The sequence below is a fragment of the Arvicola amphibius genome, chromosome 4, assembly GCF_903992535.2.
Source record: "Arvicola amphibius chromosome 4, mArvAmp1.2, whole genome shotgun sequence".
In the NCBI taxonomy this organism is placed as follows: domain Eukaryota; kingdom Metazoa; phylum Chordata; class Mammalia; order Rodentia; family Cricetidae; genus Arvicola; species Arvicola amphibius.
Genome location: NC_052050.1, coordinates 62,028,937 through 62,044,410, shown reverse-complemented (window position 1 = coordinate 62,044,410; position 15,474 = coordinate 62,028,937). Strand labels below are relative to the sequence as shown.

The window sequence follows — 15,474 nt, the reverse complement described above, 5'->3', positions numbered from 1 at the left end:
CCAGCAACCACATGGTGGCTCACAGCTATCTATAGTGAGATCAGGTGCCCTCTTCTGGTCAGCAAGCATACAGACAGACAGAACACTGTATACATAATTAATAAATAAATCTTAAAAAAAAGGTCTGACAGGAAGAGAAATAATATTCAGTTATTTTAAATATTGTTGAAATATATATAAACACATTTTGTTATTTTTGTTCATATATATCTATATCCACCATCCAGACTATATTTTTTTTTCTGTTATCACCAACTCATTAAGCTACGAGGTTTGTGTACCATGTACATGTAGTGCTCACAAAGGCCAGAGAGGGCACTGTATCCCCCAGAGCTGGAGTTACAGACTGTTGTGAGCCACCGTATTGAGTGTGGCAAACCAAACTCTGGACCTCTGTAAGAGCGGTCAGTGCTCTTAACGACTAAACCATCTCTTCAGAGCCCAGCTATGATCCACATTTATCAGTTAAATAATCTAAGTTAAAAATATTCTCAAAAATAATGGCCACAGTTTACATGGAAATATAAAATTGAGATTTCTATAGCACCTGTAGGGACTTTGGGTGAGGGTGAAAAACAGCTGGCTGTAAAAACTGGGAGCACTTGCTTGCTGCAGTCTGTCTCACAATCTTCCTGAAGTTCTGTAAATGGATGAAAATGGGCTAAAACTCAGATCCTTAATCAAGAGTATCAGTATTCGTACACATAGCAAAGTGTCTGCCACGTTTTGTTTTTTCCTAACGTAGATGTAAATAAAATAGCAATGGAGACATGGTAGTGTAATTTTCTTCCCCAAGGAGGTCACCAGATCGAAAGGGCAGTGTTCAGCCAAGCACTTGTGGGGCCTAGACGATTACATTTTCTCTTTGGTGGAAGCTGGACAGTTAACATGGGACTCAAACCAGAGAACCTGTCCCACTGAGATCTGTCTGCCTTGGCCAAGATGGTGAATTATCATTGTGCTTTCAGGTCCTGTTGGTTATTTATTTTATTAAGGGGTGTATGGTGGCCTCTGATTACAGAGCAAAGGGCAAAACAGTCAGGAGCAGAACTAATTTTGAAGCACTCGGGAGCTATATCGAGTGTGCAGATGGGTAAACGCTGGGATTGACAAGTTAATAAATACAGCTTGACAAGTACAGCAAAGGGCGGCGTCGGAGTGGGGAGCTACGCAATTAATTGGCTTGTCTCTGTCAACATCTCAATACAATTTTTTAAAATTAGATTGAGACCGGGTCTCACTTTGTAGTACTTGCTGACCCTAAGTACCGGGGTCAAAGCTAAGGGCAGTGCCTCCCACCTGAATCACCAACTGAGCTGGACCTGCTTAGAATCCAAGAACTGTTTGAACAAACCCCAGTTGTTTTGTTTCAGACAAACCTCTCTAGCATGCCGCAGTTATACCACTGCCAGGCCACCAGGGGGATATTCCCCACTCTGGCCCAGGTAAAAATGGCTTTAGGGTCAGGAGTCCATTAAGCTTGTCCATTAAGCTACCCAGCGATTCCGTCTTTGGTATTCACCGAAGGGCCCTGAGGGTGGACAAGACCTCCATACCCGTGGCCATCCTTGCACTGCTGAGTGCCGCGTTAGACACTGTTTTGTGCGGTGATCTCCGCGGCACATGGACCTCGGCGCTAGATGTGACTGGAGGGGCAGAACCGCTACAACACCTGAGTCACCAGAGCCCTGAACGTGACGGGAGAATGGGGTGGAGAGGGAGTCGAGCAAGATGCTTGTGGTCCACGTAGGTGGAAACAAATGCAGGAAGCAACCAGACATGAATAAACAGCTTATAGCATAACTGTCTGGCTCTAACAAACGGCCGGATCCTTGGGCGACCCGAAAGTTCCATTGGCTACTCTGTGATGATTTGTCCAATCAGAAGAGCCCAGGAAGTCACCTCATTTGCATATGACCAGGGATGCTTTGCATGAATTTTCCTCAGGTACTCATTTCCTCAGTAATCCCTGTTTTTCCGGGTTGGAGACCGGTGATTTTTCTTCTTTGCCAGGATACAGAGCTGACCACAGGGGAGGGGGTGCCCCTGTCCTCAAGACTGTCTCGAAAAACCAAAAAAAAAAAAAAAAAAAAAAAAAAAAAAAAAAAAAAAAAAGACACCTAATAAGAATTAGGAATGTATCTACCAGCCCCATGGGGCAGGGTCGGGGAGACGACCTGTGTCTAGGAAAGGAAACGCAAGCCATCGCAACCCATGGGAAGGCATGACCCTTTATGATCGACGGAGCATGGTTTTGCCCTTTGCTCTGTAATCAGAGGCCACCATACACCCCTTAAGCCCCTCCCTCAGGCCAGAAAACTGAAAGCCTCTGCACTTTGAGCTTTCTGGGGCCAAGTTGAAAGTGAAAACGACACAGGGAAGCATATCCCGAGAGTTGCTCGTGTCCTTTAGGACTGAGGTCTAAGGACAAGGAATGGAATTTTAGAACCTAGTCGTCGGAGCATCAGCCTCTACATTTATGAAAGTAACCACAGGAACTCAGATGCTGCCCCTGCAAAACGGGGAAGAAATACTTGTCCCGTGACAACCCACAGCTCGTATCTGATCCCTGCACGCCTGTCCAAGGGGCCCTAAAGTTCGCCTGCCCTTGCTTAGACCCCACCAGCTCCCAAAATGCAATCTTACTAAAACCAAAGAAACAAAGCAAACCAAAAACCCGACTATTTGTTCTGTGAGAGTTTAAGCCTGGTTGGCCTGTGTACTGTATGGATGGTGGGTGTTTCACTTGCTATTTTGCTTCTAAAGCCAGCAGTCCTGTTTGTCTCCTAGAAATTCCTTAACAGCACATTTCTTTTCATGAATGACAGTTTAACAGATTATCTTTGTTCAACTCAATTATCTATCTCTAAGTTAAACTTCTCTTATGGAAATAAAGCACTTCACATGGGCATCAAGTGGCATAGAACCTGTGGAAGCTGCCCTGTCCCTTGATTTTTAACAGTCTTCTGGTTATTTAAGGTTTTCCACTCTAGAAAACTAGGTGGGTGTGAGAATGGCCTTTGAACTGACCTACCTGGGGACAGCTGCCACCAGCCCTCACTTCACTATGGAGCAGTTAGGACAGAGGAGCCACGGCCAGTTTTCACTGACAATGAAATGCCAGAGATTTGGCTCAGACCCTCACAGAAGTCCCCGAAGAGAGTTAAGAACTTCATCTGCTGGGAAGGTGCTGCCAGAGAACCCCAGCGAAATGACTTGCATGTTGAAATAGTCAGCCTGTTCATCTATGAACATGGCTCTACATCTATGGATCCAACTGGGGGGGGGGGGATAGCAGAAACACACACACACCAACCCTAGCCATATAAAATTAGTCCACAGTATTGCTTATACTCAGCATGACCGTACTGTTGCCAAAATCCCAAGCAAGGTCTGAATGTGCCTTAAAACCTGGCTGTTTTCAATCTGGGAAAGGCCCTACCAAAAACACCAAAAATACTTTCTGCTGCTTCTCCCTGCTTTTGGTGTGAGTGGACGGTGGGGCGGGGTGGTGGGTTCACAAGATTGTTCCACATAGCCATTAAACTAATGACTATCATCCTGCCTCAGCTTCTTGAGTGTGGCTTTAAAAAAACAAAACACAACCAGGGTTTCTCTGTAGCTTCGCCTGGCCTGGAACTCACTCTGTAGACCAGGCTGGTCTCTAACTCACAGAGATCCGCCTGCCTCTGCCTCCCGAGTGCTGGGATTAAAGGCGTGCGCCACCATGCTCAGTGTCTTTTGTATTCTCTTCATTCCCCACATCCCAAACTTGTGCATTTCATGCATTCTCCATCCCGCAAGCAACCACCCCTCCAGATTCCCCCCCGATGTCTAACATGGTCTCCCAGCTTATCCAACCTGGAGCCTGCGGATCAGGTGCAGACAAAGGATACCTATGAAATCAATGCAGCTCACCACCAAACTGGACTTCTCTCTGTAGACATATCTTTACAGGCCACGTGTACACTTTAATTTAGGTGCTTTTTACTTACCATGGTACCTTGAAGTCCCACTCATGTAAAACATGTTCAGTTCGTCTCTTGTCTCATGGGCTCCACCCTCCACGACCTTCCACCTCCCTAGCAAAGGAGCCCTAGTGGCCTGTCTTGTAATGGTTTGGGAAGCCAAGTATACACTAACTTGAGGACCTGGGAAGGGATGTCCTTGGGTCACCATGCCTCTGCATCTGTCAAATTCTTGAGAGCTGACATCCACCCAGCAGTAGTGGCAGGGAGCAGAGCATGTCATCTTTGGGATTCTTCCTTTAGGTTTCTGCTGACACTGTGAGATCCCTCCTCCAAATGGTGGCATTAGGAAGGTGAGACCTTGGGAGATGATACGGTAAAAAGGGCGGAGCCTCAAATAGGATTAGTGCTCTATTAGGTACCCTAGAGCCCTTTCATGTGTGTGCGTGTTCTTTTTAGAGACAAGGTTTCTCTCTGTAGCCCTGGTTGTCCTGGAACCCATTCTGTAGACCAGGCTGACCTCGAACTCGAGAGATCCACCTTTCATTCTTTCTTCCCTGTGAACGCACAGGAAGGACATCTATATAAACTAGAACTAGGAAGCAGGCCTCACCAGATATAAGGAATCTGCCACCAGACCTGATTCAGCTCCCTCAATGGGGCAAGAGGACAAAGCTGGCCAGTGCCAGGAGGGACCCAGAGGGAGAGCAGATTCCTCTCCAGTGAGGAGGCTAGTAAAGGATCTTGTGGGTCCTGGTGCTGAGGTGCTCAGAGGTTCCAATTCTGGAGGTGACCAGGGTTATGAAGGGTAGGGGGAAGTGTCCTATGCGGCAGCCATTAGAGCGCTGTGGACTGTAAGTGTAAATTCCAGGTTACTAATCGGCAAGCAGAGCTGTCATGCAAACCTGAGGTGTTCTCAACTGAAGACTGCATTTCACACATCTGCTGGGAGCCACAGGGGCAGGAGAGGGACGGTGTCTGAGACACGGGTGGACAGTCCACTGCCTGGCATTCTCTACACCAGTCATTCAATTAGTCTAATTTCCATTTTTGTCATCAACAGAGGTCACAGTCTGTCGAAAAGGAGCACACTATTCAGGGCTACTGCTCTCACGGCCACCTGCACCTCTGCTTCTCCCTTCCTGTTCTTCCCTGGCACTTGGGAAACTCTTCTGCCTGCAGGGAAGGTCCATCCTGGGCATCCAGTCTGTTACCTTCCAGCCCTGGAGGCTTCTGCTCACCTGACCAGCCCTTTGGCAGGACCCGGTCAGGTGGGCTAAGCCAGAGTCCCAGGCATGATGTCTCTTCTTGGTCCTTCTAGCCACTGATGGATTCTGCTTCCTGGATGCAATTCTCACAATCAACACTGGGTTCAAAGTGACACCTAACTTCTCTCCCTGACTGTCTCAGTGACAATCTGCTTATCAAAGACCCTGGAAGGCGGTCAGGAGCGGAAGTTAGCCACTGTGTGGACAGAGACCAGGAGGAATGGAAACAGAGAAGCTGGAGCAAACCACTTTATTCAGCACTGAGAACCCAGCCCATCTGGGAGTCAAGCTGGAGCCAGTCACTACAGCCCAGGCCGGGGCCTTCTGAAGACAGAACGCTGCTACCCCCGAACCTACATAGGTCTGTGTTTTTGGCCCCTGGCCTGGGTCTGTCCACTCTGCTGGGTTTGGTTTCTGTGACTAGTTATCTACACACACAATGCTGCAGGCAACCACGCTACCGCTACGCCACAAGTTGTATGAAATTCACCTACTGGAGAAAATATGAGGTGAGAAAAAGCCAAAAATACAGCCAAGTAAAGAACCAGGTGGCTTGGAGATGCCAACCCTGCTACTCTTCTGCAGGGAAGAAGGTCCCTTCCATGAGAGGTGGGTTAACAGTAGGGAGCACTTTGGGGATGCCAGTGACACCCAAGGGGCACAAGCCAGGACGAAAGAGGCTAAGAAAGCAAAGCAGAAGACAGCTCCCAGGATCTGGCACAGCAAGACCCAAAGGGAAGGAGCAGTCCTCCAGAGGGTGGAGAACGCTTCATTTTCTTTTTCCCAGCCATACCTCGGGGTCTTCTGCATCTCTATTCCCTGGCACAAAGACAAGCTGACTATAACTGACATGTCCCAGAGCCTTGTTGAGGGATGTCTGGTGAGTCAACCCTGTCTTGGGCACCAATGGGGAAGGTGCAAGGTTTGGCTCCTGGATACTAGAGTGACATCGCCACACTAGGCCCTAAGCCGTAGCTAAACAAGAAGCAGGGCCTTCAGAGCTCTCCAGTGGTCTCTGGCAGGGTTGGGACACACTGGGAAGGAAATCCCAGGATAGTCTCTACTAGGAACAGGTATAGGCCTGAGCACATTCATGCCCCAAAGAAAATTTAAAACACTGCTGAGAATGGAACTATATGGATGATCAAAAGCGGGGCACCTCTGACACTTCATCCAGGGCCGCCGTGCTGTCAGTGCTGACGGAGATGGGACCTGTCCAGGATGAAGGGTGGTACCAGGCAGAGAGGCCTCAAAGATGTAGGTAGGGGTGCCGCAGGCTAGCTGTGGAAGGTGGTTCCTTCTGCCTCATGCTCCAGGGTGCCAGCCTGCTGTGCAAGCATCATCACTGCAGGAAAAGGCAGAGGCAGAGACAAAAGGGAAAGACAATGAGAGATAGATGGGCAATACAGGGACAAAGGTGACAAGACAGAAATACACAGAAAGAGACCAAAGAGGCAGTAAGACAGACTACTGCTCCCCTGAGCACAACACACCTAGAATCAAGGTGACTTGACAACCCATCTAGAATGGGTCCAAAGCCTGTGTCTCCAAGGCTGTATAGCACCCACTACCCCCAGAATTGCAGAACCCCAAAACTGTTAATGGGTATATGGAATGGGGGATACTCAGCTACGGGCGACTGCTGATGCCACATTACAAGCCCAGGCTCAGACTGCCGAGTGGCCTGCCTCGGGCCTCAGGTGCTGGCCCAACCCTTGGGGCAGAAATGAGGATGGAAGAAGACAGAAAAGGTGTCTTGGTTACTACTGCCTAGGAGTCTGAGGGGGCAAATACCCCTCCCATGTGAGAACCAGGGTCATCTCAGGCCGTCCTTAGCACAAAGTTCCTTCCTACCACTTTCCGAGCCACCTACTCATTCCCTGTCCTTCAGACCTAGGCCACAAACCTTTCCCTAGGGTAGTCTCCCTTTACTGGGGCTCTGAACTGGCCAAAGAGATGTGATGTGGAGAGGTGCTCACTCCCACCCAGCTGGTACCTGCAAAAGCATGCTAAGGCCCAGGTTACGGTGCTTCTTCTCCAGCTCTGACACAGCCTGCAGGAGGGACCGGAAGCGGTCTGCCGGGTCAGCCTGCTCATCATCCTCAGAAGTACCCTCATCTTTCTCAGCCTCCCGCAGAAAGTGCTCCTCCTCTTCCACAAAGAAGGCCCGAAGCTTCTTGTAGTCAGTCAGGGCCTTCTTTCTTCGGTCCATAACATGCCCCTGCAGGGCAAGTGGGAGAAGGGTCAACAGTCCACCTTGGCCTACACCCACCGCTACTGTGTCCAAAGGAAGAGAACCCCCACCTACTCTGAAAGAAATAAAGAAATGTGACACCTCAAAATATGCTGGATGAATCTTCTGAACTAAAGCTACAAAAAAAATAAAAATAAAAAAAATAAAATCACAGGTGAGGGAGGATTCTCTTGCATCGTTTTCCTGAACAAAAAGTTAAATCTCCACATGAAAGACATCCCTGTGGCCCTTCATGGTGGTGTTAGCTTGGTCCCAGTGTGGTGAGGTGGAGTTGACAGGGTCTTAAGAGGTGGGGATTGGTTTGGTCACTGATGGGTATGCCCTCTGAAGGAATGGTGCTGGTCTCACAGGCTACCAGCTGGCTCCCAAGGCAGCCATTACAGAGAGAGCAATCCCGGGTCCACACACATGCACCATGAGGTCCTCACTAGAGACCAGCAGATAAAGCCTTGGATCTTTGACGCTCAGCCTCTAGAGTCAATAACTCGCCTTCCTTACAAAGTACTCAGTCCTGGATAATTTTGCTACGGCAAAAGAGAAAGGCTAACTCTCTCCCTGTACAAAGCAAAAGGAATGGCATTCTGATTGAGGAGAGTAGAGGTTGAGAAGATGCTGCACAGACCTTGCTAAAATAGTTCTTTTCTTTTATGCTTCCCAAATTAACCACTTGTCCTCAACCTGCCATTCTCCGTCCAACCCGGTGTATTTGTTAGACTGTGACTGCTACTTTGGGTTGCTTCCTCATAAGGCCACTCATACCACTTGAGCTTCTATTAAGGTAATGTTTTGTCTCCCTGCACAGTCTTTCATGAGTGGTTCCAGGAAGAGCATCCCCAAGTCACCAAAGTGTATTCAAGTCCCTTCTTACAAAATGGCATAGCACTGGCACATAACCTATCTGCATCCGTCCACGCGCTAAAGATCATCTCTAGCTGACACAATTTAGCTGACACCATACTTTCTAAAGAGTTACTCTACTATACTGTGACCAGAAAGAAGCCTATGTACCAAGAACATTCCACCAATCAGCCACGTTCCCATTTTCCAGCAGAAGTCTGTTAAGTCCTTGGACATAGAACCCACATACACACTGCTCAGGTTATCTGAAGACCCCACTCACTCTTCCCAAAGATGAACTCTGGGACCAAAGTCCTGTCAGAATGCACAGCGACCTTCCACCAGCCATTTTTCCTAAGATAGCCTCTGGTAAATCCAAGAGCAAAAAAAAAAAAAAAAAAAAAAAAAAAAAAAAAAAAAAAAAAAAAAAAAAAAAACCCATCCTGCCACCCTCAGCAACACTTCAGACAAGAGAACTAAAGAAAAAGACATACTCCTAACTTCAGTCAAGATCTTCATCCTGGCCCTGGACCACACAACACAGGAGACAGCCACGCTCCTGAGGAAGAATGAATTTGCTGAAAAAGCTGTAAATGCTAACCAGCTAACTGCTTTCTGGCCAAGCTCCTCCGACTGCAAGATCCTCATCTTTGTATTAAAACCTCTACATGCTAGAACTCGTCCTTGGAATGACGGCGAGTTCCTAGGAATCTGGACAACCTCAAATCCTCCCAGGTTTTGTGAGGGGCAGAGCAGACAGCTTCAGCCTCGAGGTTTTATGTTCTTAAAAAAACAGAGGGAGGTGTGGAAACTAAGGAACATCAATATATCCAAGGAAAAGGCACCGGAGTTTAAAGCAATGTTTGATTTTGTTGACAAGGAACCTTTAAAAACTGTAACATGGGTGGCTGGGGAGAAGGCTCAGAGGTTAAGAGCATTGACTGTTCTTCCTAGAGGTCCTGAGTTCAATTTCCAACAAACACACAGCAGCTCACAACCATCTACAGTGAGATATGTTGTCCTCCACTGCCGTGCAGGCAAACATGCAGGCAGAACACTGTATGCATAATAAATAAACCTTTTTTTTAAAACAAAACAAAACTCTACCATGTTGTCACCTTGGTGTTGAGTGTCATGGAAGGCACTACAGGATGGCAAGCTGGTCAGTACCAACTTTTTGTGTCCCTCCCCCCAGTCCCTGTGCTGAAACCTCCAGGTGATGGGGTACTTTGGGAGGTAGTCAGTCCTACCAAAGTAGAGATACGACTTGTGCCCTAGTAAAAGGGACCCCCAGAGAGCTCCTGCCCCGCCCTCTAGGTGATGATACAGTAAGAAAGGCCACCAGAAACTAGCCCTGACCAGATATGGACTTGCCGTGGCTTGCCTGTGACTTCCAGCCTCCAGAGCAGTAATTGTCTATGGTTTTGTATGACAGTGGGAAACCAGCAAGTTCCACTGGGGTTGGTCAGAATCAAGAGTACTAAGTGTCCGGTGCAGAAATGGAAGCCGAAGCTTACAAACCACCCTCACGTAAAAAAATGTGAAGAGGTTCTCTGCTGACTTCTGGCTAGACTGTGTCCTAGGACAGTACCCTGGCATTCAGTAAGTCCACACAGAAGCCCCTCCTCCGGACAGCCAGGCAAACAACCGTTCAGTTTGGTTGCCCTGCCCCATATCCAGGAGACCCCACTTGCCTTCCATACAGCAGCAGCTGATTCTGCCTGACCATGCAGGTCCCGGGCATCATTTAAGTCCTTCCTCATGATTTCCACGGACCCCTTGTTCTCCTGGGAGAGAGAAACTGGTTATAGACTGGAAAGGACTTGGACACCCAGATCAACAGTCCAGACCTTGGCTGCTGGAAATCGTTTGTTTAAAAGGGTCCCCTGCGCTTCCCTCTTTGTCTGAACTAGGCACATAGCAGACAATTCCAGGTTTGCTGTGTGATTCCACCTTTTAAATAGGTCCCCTTTTGTGTCAGCTTGATCCAGACAATGGCGTTCCTGACTGTGCCCTACTTGGTCTCTGTGGTCTTGCTGGCTTAGGAAAGGGTCCACAAACCGCAAGACAACCCTAGCAGCATGTACTGGCAAAGCACCTACCCCAGGTTGGGACCTGGATGTAAGCCACTGGCCTCCGTCTCAACACTGTTCATGAATTCGTGACTAAATCCTATTCTGGGGCTCACGGGGCATCATTCCAGAACACAAGGCTAACAGCTCCCTTACACATACTAAGCTTGTGGTTTCTCCTGCGGGGCAGAGACCAGGCTTCGCTGTTTTCCTACCTGGCTACTCTGGGCCAGGGATGATACTCCGGACTCCTGGGCTCCAGCTTTGCCCAGATCGTAATGGGCAGTTTCTACCCAATGGCAAGAGCCACATGCAATGACCAAGAGAGCACAGCAGAGAAGGTTCCAGAATGAGGTGGATGGGCAGTCCCTCAGAGGGCTGCAAGCAGTAACTGGCAGACAGAAGTCCACACTCAGGTAACCAGCAAGTAGATGGGCGGGGCTTGCCTCAATGAGGTCACACCCGGATTGGAGGAGGGAGAGGCCTTGGGGAATGGGAAGTGGGGCTTGAGAGGAAATGGGGAGGGTGGAAAAGAGAGGGAGAGAGAGAGAGGGAGAGAGGGAACAGGTGAGAGGAAATGGGGGGAGGAGAGAGATAAGGAACAGGTGAGAGGAAATGGGGGAGGAGAGAGGGAAGAGAGAGATAAGGAACAGGTGTGAGGAAATGGGGGGAGATAGATGATTAGAGAGATAGAGATGATAGAGAGATGATAGAGAGATAGATAGATGATAGATAGATAGATAGATAGATAGATAGATAGATAGATAGATAGATAGATAGATAGGTGGAACAGGTAGACCAGAGACCTGGGACAGAAGAGCATGCTCTAGAGAGATTGAAGATCACAGCAAGGTCCGGGAGAGAGATAACAGAGATCAGGGAGTACAGAACTCACGGACTCGACGATTCAAGAACACTAGGCACGGCAGGGACCCCCGGGGTAGGAAGGTGCAGGGCTGATGGGCACCGCGGAGATTCGGGGTGGGGAGAATGCTGGACACCCATGGCATGCGGGAGAGGGAAGAGATCAGAGCACAGATCGAGAGAGACTGACTCCAGGTTAGTAAGGCACAAAGGTGGGCAGTGTGCGGGGTCGCCTCGCGCACCTTGCCGCGCAGCGCCTTCCTCCAGCGCGGCTCCCATTCGGGCGGCTCCGGGCCCGCGGCCATGCGGCAGGCGGAGCATAGCGGATCTCCGTCTGCACGGCACAGCAGCTGCAGCGCGGCCTCGCTGGCAGGGCCGTCGCGTGCCGGCGCCGCGGCTGCCTCCTCGAGCGCCAGGAGGCGGCGGCTGAGTGGAGGGCGGCCGGGCTCCACGGCGCGCTGCCAGCAGTCGTCGGCACACTCGGGGCACGGGAAGGGCCCGTCCTCCTCGGCCCAGAAGCGCACCACGCACGCCCGGCAGAAACGGTGGCCGCAGTCGGCGCGCACCGGCTCGCGGGGCGCGCGCTGGCACAAGGCGCAGACGGCCTCAGCGGGGCCCGCGGGGAGCGCCAGGGCTGCGGGCGGCGGCGCCAACCGGGGCGCAGGCGGAGAGGGCGCAAAAAGGCCGGGAATCGGCCGGAGAGCGAGATGGACAAGCCTCAGCCGACGACTCGGACCCGGACTGCGCCAACGCCGGGCACGCGCGCGCGGGGCGGGGTTCGGGCTGCCGTGCGCTCTGACGTCCAGGTCCTAGCAGCTGCGCGTTCTTCCAGCCAGGTCCTGGCAGCTGCGCGCTTCTCCTGCTAGGTCCTAGCAGCTGTACTCTCTCCTTTCGGGCCCCAATAGTCGCCCATCGCCCCGCCCCTCCCAGGTCGGAGCAGCTGCGTACTCCTGCACCCAGGTGCTGGTAGTTGCTCACCTCTTTGTCCTGATGGTGTCAGTCGTGGGCTCCAAACCCAGATCCTAACAGGTGTCCTACAAGATTATTCGTACTCCAGGGTGCTGCCTCAATATCATAGATAGTTGCCCATCTCCCGTAGATAACTTGGGAGGTGGTCTGTCAGGGGAGGCTTTGCAGTTCCTGAAATTCAGGGTGACTGAAGGTTTGGGTGACTTGCCTCTATGCCTTCAACCCAGAAGCGGCATAAGACAGGCTAGGTAGACAGAAACTCCTAAAATGATTAACATGCCTACGTAGTCAAGTAGGAATCTGACCAGGCTAACGAAGACAGCGACACAAAGTGAAGGTGGAAATACCAGGTGCTTTTTCCTTGTCGGCCCAGATGAGGAGTCGGGGCTTGATCCTTTCACATGCGGACAGTTCCCCCTCTACTTTTCTATCGTGTTGTAACACAGCTCAGAGGTCCTTGTCAGGACATGGGCATCCTTTACTCACCACAACATGAGCCAAATAAACTATTTTTGTTATTCAGCCTCAGATATTTTGTTATAACAGCCAAAAATGATCTGAGAAATGAAGATATAGGAAGATGCTCAAATCCAGGGTTCATCTGAAAAAATGTGAAATTAAGCACCAGTGCAATGCCATTCTGAGCCTTAGTCACACACGGAGTGTCACATTGCACTTTAGCCAAGTCGTGGAGATAATGGATACCCCCTCAGTGCCAGGAATCTGGGATAACCATTCTGGAGTCACTCCTGCAGTACAGGTCAAGCCAAGCAGAGACACCTTTAAGCCCATAAACTCCATGTCTAGGTGTCCAAAAGAACTCATGCTAATGATTGCGTTCTTACCAGCCTCCAAGGGGGGTGGGATGTGGCAGCATGTTAGAAGGCAAGAATGCATCATGGGAAAGTGAAGAAGGGACATACAAGGTCACACACCACAGAAGCAAGCCTTGGACAATGCCAAAATATGGACAGTATATGCATTGTGAAAAAAAGGAAGAAATTGAATGGTAAGTGTACTTACTGGTCAGGGTTCTCTAGGGAAACAGAACTGAAGCTCAATTCTTAAGAACTCAGTGAGAGAAATTGGGGTTCAACCTGAAGAAAAGCAAAGCAGCCAGCCACTGGCTCTCACCTTTACCTCAGTCCGAAATGGCGACCCTGCCTCCAGGAATCTCAGAATGAGACTGAGACAGAGAGCTGTCTCCTCCCGTTTTATAATCCTCTCTAGTTCTGGGATTAAAAGTGTGCACCACTGGGATTAAAGGCATGCACCACCCGGTTTCTATGGCAACTAGTGTGTGGCTACTGGGATTAAAGGTGTGTGCCTGGTCTGTAAGGCTGACCAGTGGGGCTGTTTTATCTTCAGGCAAGATCTGAATTTGGGGTGGCTTTCCCAGCTCAAATGATTCAGTCAAGAAAAAAAAACAACTCCCATAGGTGTACCAAGCCCCTTGGGTTTCAGCTAACTCCAGACGTCGTCACTTTGACAACGAAGAACAATCATCACACACGTACATGATATTCATGTAACCCAAAAATGCTTAATGCATATACAGAACAATATCAAATTTTGCAAGAATGCACTCCAAAGAATATTGTATAAGAAGGTGTGATCAGCTATCCACAACTCAGAACCCTTCTTCAGATGGAGATTAAATATGTATTGTAGATGCGATGCTGCCTTTTATATGTGCTGAACACTACTACAGCAGCCACATCTGCACTAAAGCTGTGCAGCCCTGTTCATTTCCTAAACAATAAAAAATATGCATATACCATTCATAGCCTGTTGGGTGTCATGAGTCATCTAGAAAACTTTAAATTAAATAGAACTTTACATATAAACCTTATGATGTATGCATGTAAACATTTTAGCTGGGTATAGTGGTACATGCTTTACTCTCAGCACCCAGGAGTCATAGCAGGCAGATCTCTGTGAGTTTCAGGCAAATTTGGTCTACATAGTGAGTTCCAGGCCAGCCAGAACTACATAATGAGATCTTGTCACAAAAAAGTGGTGAGTGCACATGCGTGTGTGTGTGTGCGTGTGTGTGTGTGCCTGCGCGCGCTTACATTGCATGCATGTGTGTGAAACAGAGTGAGATTTTGTCTAAGAAATTCGTATGTCCTTAAGTGTTGTTAGCCTCAGGTTTAGAACCAACCTCTTCAACAGATATGATATGAATATATATATATATATATATTATTCAAATTTGAAAATATTTTTGCTTCAGTTTAAAAAATCTAATTGGGACCAGCAAAACAGCCCAGTGGGTACAAGGCTGGAGACCTGAGTTTGATCTCTGAAACCTAGGTAGAGGTGGAAGGAAAAAATTAACTTTACAAAACTGTCCTCTGACCCTCACACAAGCACAGTGACATGGATGCCCACACACATCACACACACACACACACACACATCATACCACATCACACACTAACTAATAATAATAAATTTTACAAGATTAAATTTTTTAATCAGTTTTTTTTGGGGGGGGGCACTTCTACATTCATCTAACTGACCATGGCCATATCCAACATGGTTCTCAAATTGTTGCTGAGGTCTGGTGCTCAAACTCAGGGCCTTATGCATCCTACTCAATGGCCCTATTTATAATCCCGGCATTTGGGAGATGAAGACAAGGAAATTGTGAATTCGAGGTCAGTTTGACCTACATAGCAAAGCCCTGGCTTAAAAAGAAAAACCAAACTAAACAAAACAAGAAAAACACAGCAGTAATGGAAAGCCATGAAGGAGAGGTGGGGAAATCTACACTATAATCTGGAAGCTGGGACAGACAGCACATGGGCACCCTGGACACTGCCAGCATGTGGCATCCTGCTAACCCAGGCCGGCACAGTCATGGCCAAGGTGTGGCTGGAAGTGGAAGAGACAGATAGCAAAGTGAGTGACTAAGCATTAAGGAGGTGCCCCTCAGAATCTTCAGTTGTGGGGATCAAATGAAGAGCCTTGCATACACGAGGGCAAGCCCCCACCCCTGAAATACATCCTAGCCTAGGAGCCGCCTTTTGTGTTTGATTAAGCATAAACATTAAAGACTGTTTTATCCTTTGGACTTAAAAATTACAGCCACTCTCTTGAGAAGTCCACACTCCCTCAAGGGTCTGGGTTACTGTTCTTTACTTAAGCCTCTCTCCCTTTTTAAATTGTTTAAATTTTAAAATATTTACTTTGATGTGTTTGAGTATTTTGCCTGCAGGATGTCCACAGCATGACCG

The 15,474-nt window shown here is 48.8% G+C and overlaps 1 protein-coding gene across 1 annotated transcript; it reads right to left on the bottom strand.

The window, feature by feature from the left end:
* Window positions 1-5,472: 5,472 nt before the first annotated feature.
* Window positions 5,473-13,033, bottom strand: Rnf187 (ring finger protein 187). Its single transcript, XM_042054886.1, has 5 exons — window positions 12,938-13,033; window positions 11,506-12,072; window positions 10,022-10,114; window positions 7,233-7,457; window positions 5,473-6,581 (listed from the first exon to the last, which is right to left on the bottom strand). The coding sequence occupies exons 1-5, from the start codon at window positions 13,031-13,033 to the stop codon at window positions 6,579-6,581; spliced, it is 984 nt and encodes a 327-aa protein (XP_041910820.1). The 3' UTR covers window positions 5,473-6,578.
* Between the last annotated feature and the right edge of the window lie 2,441 nt (window positions 13,034-15,474).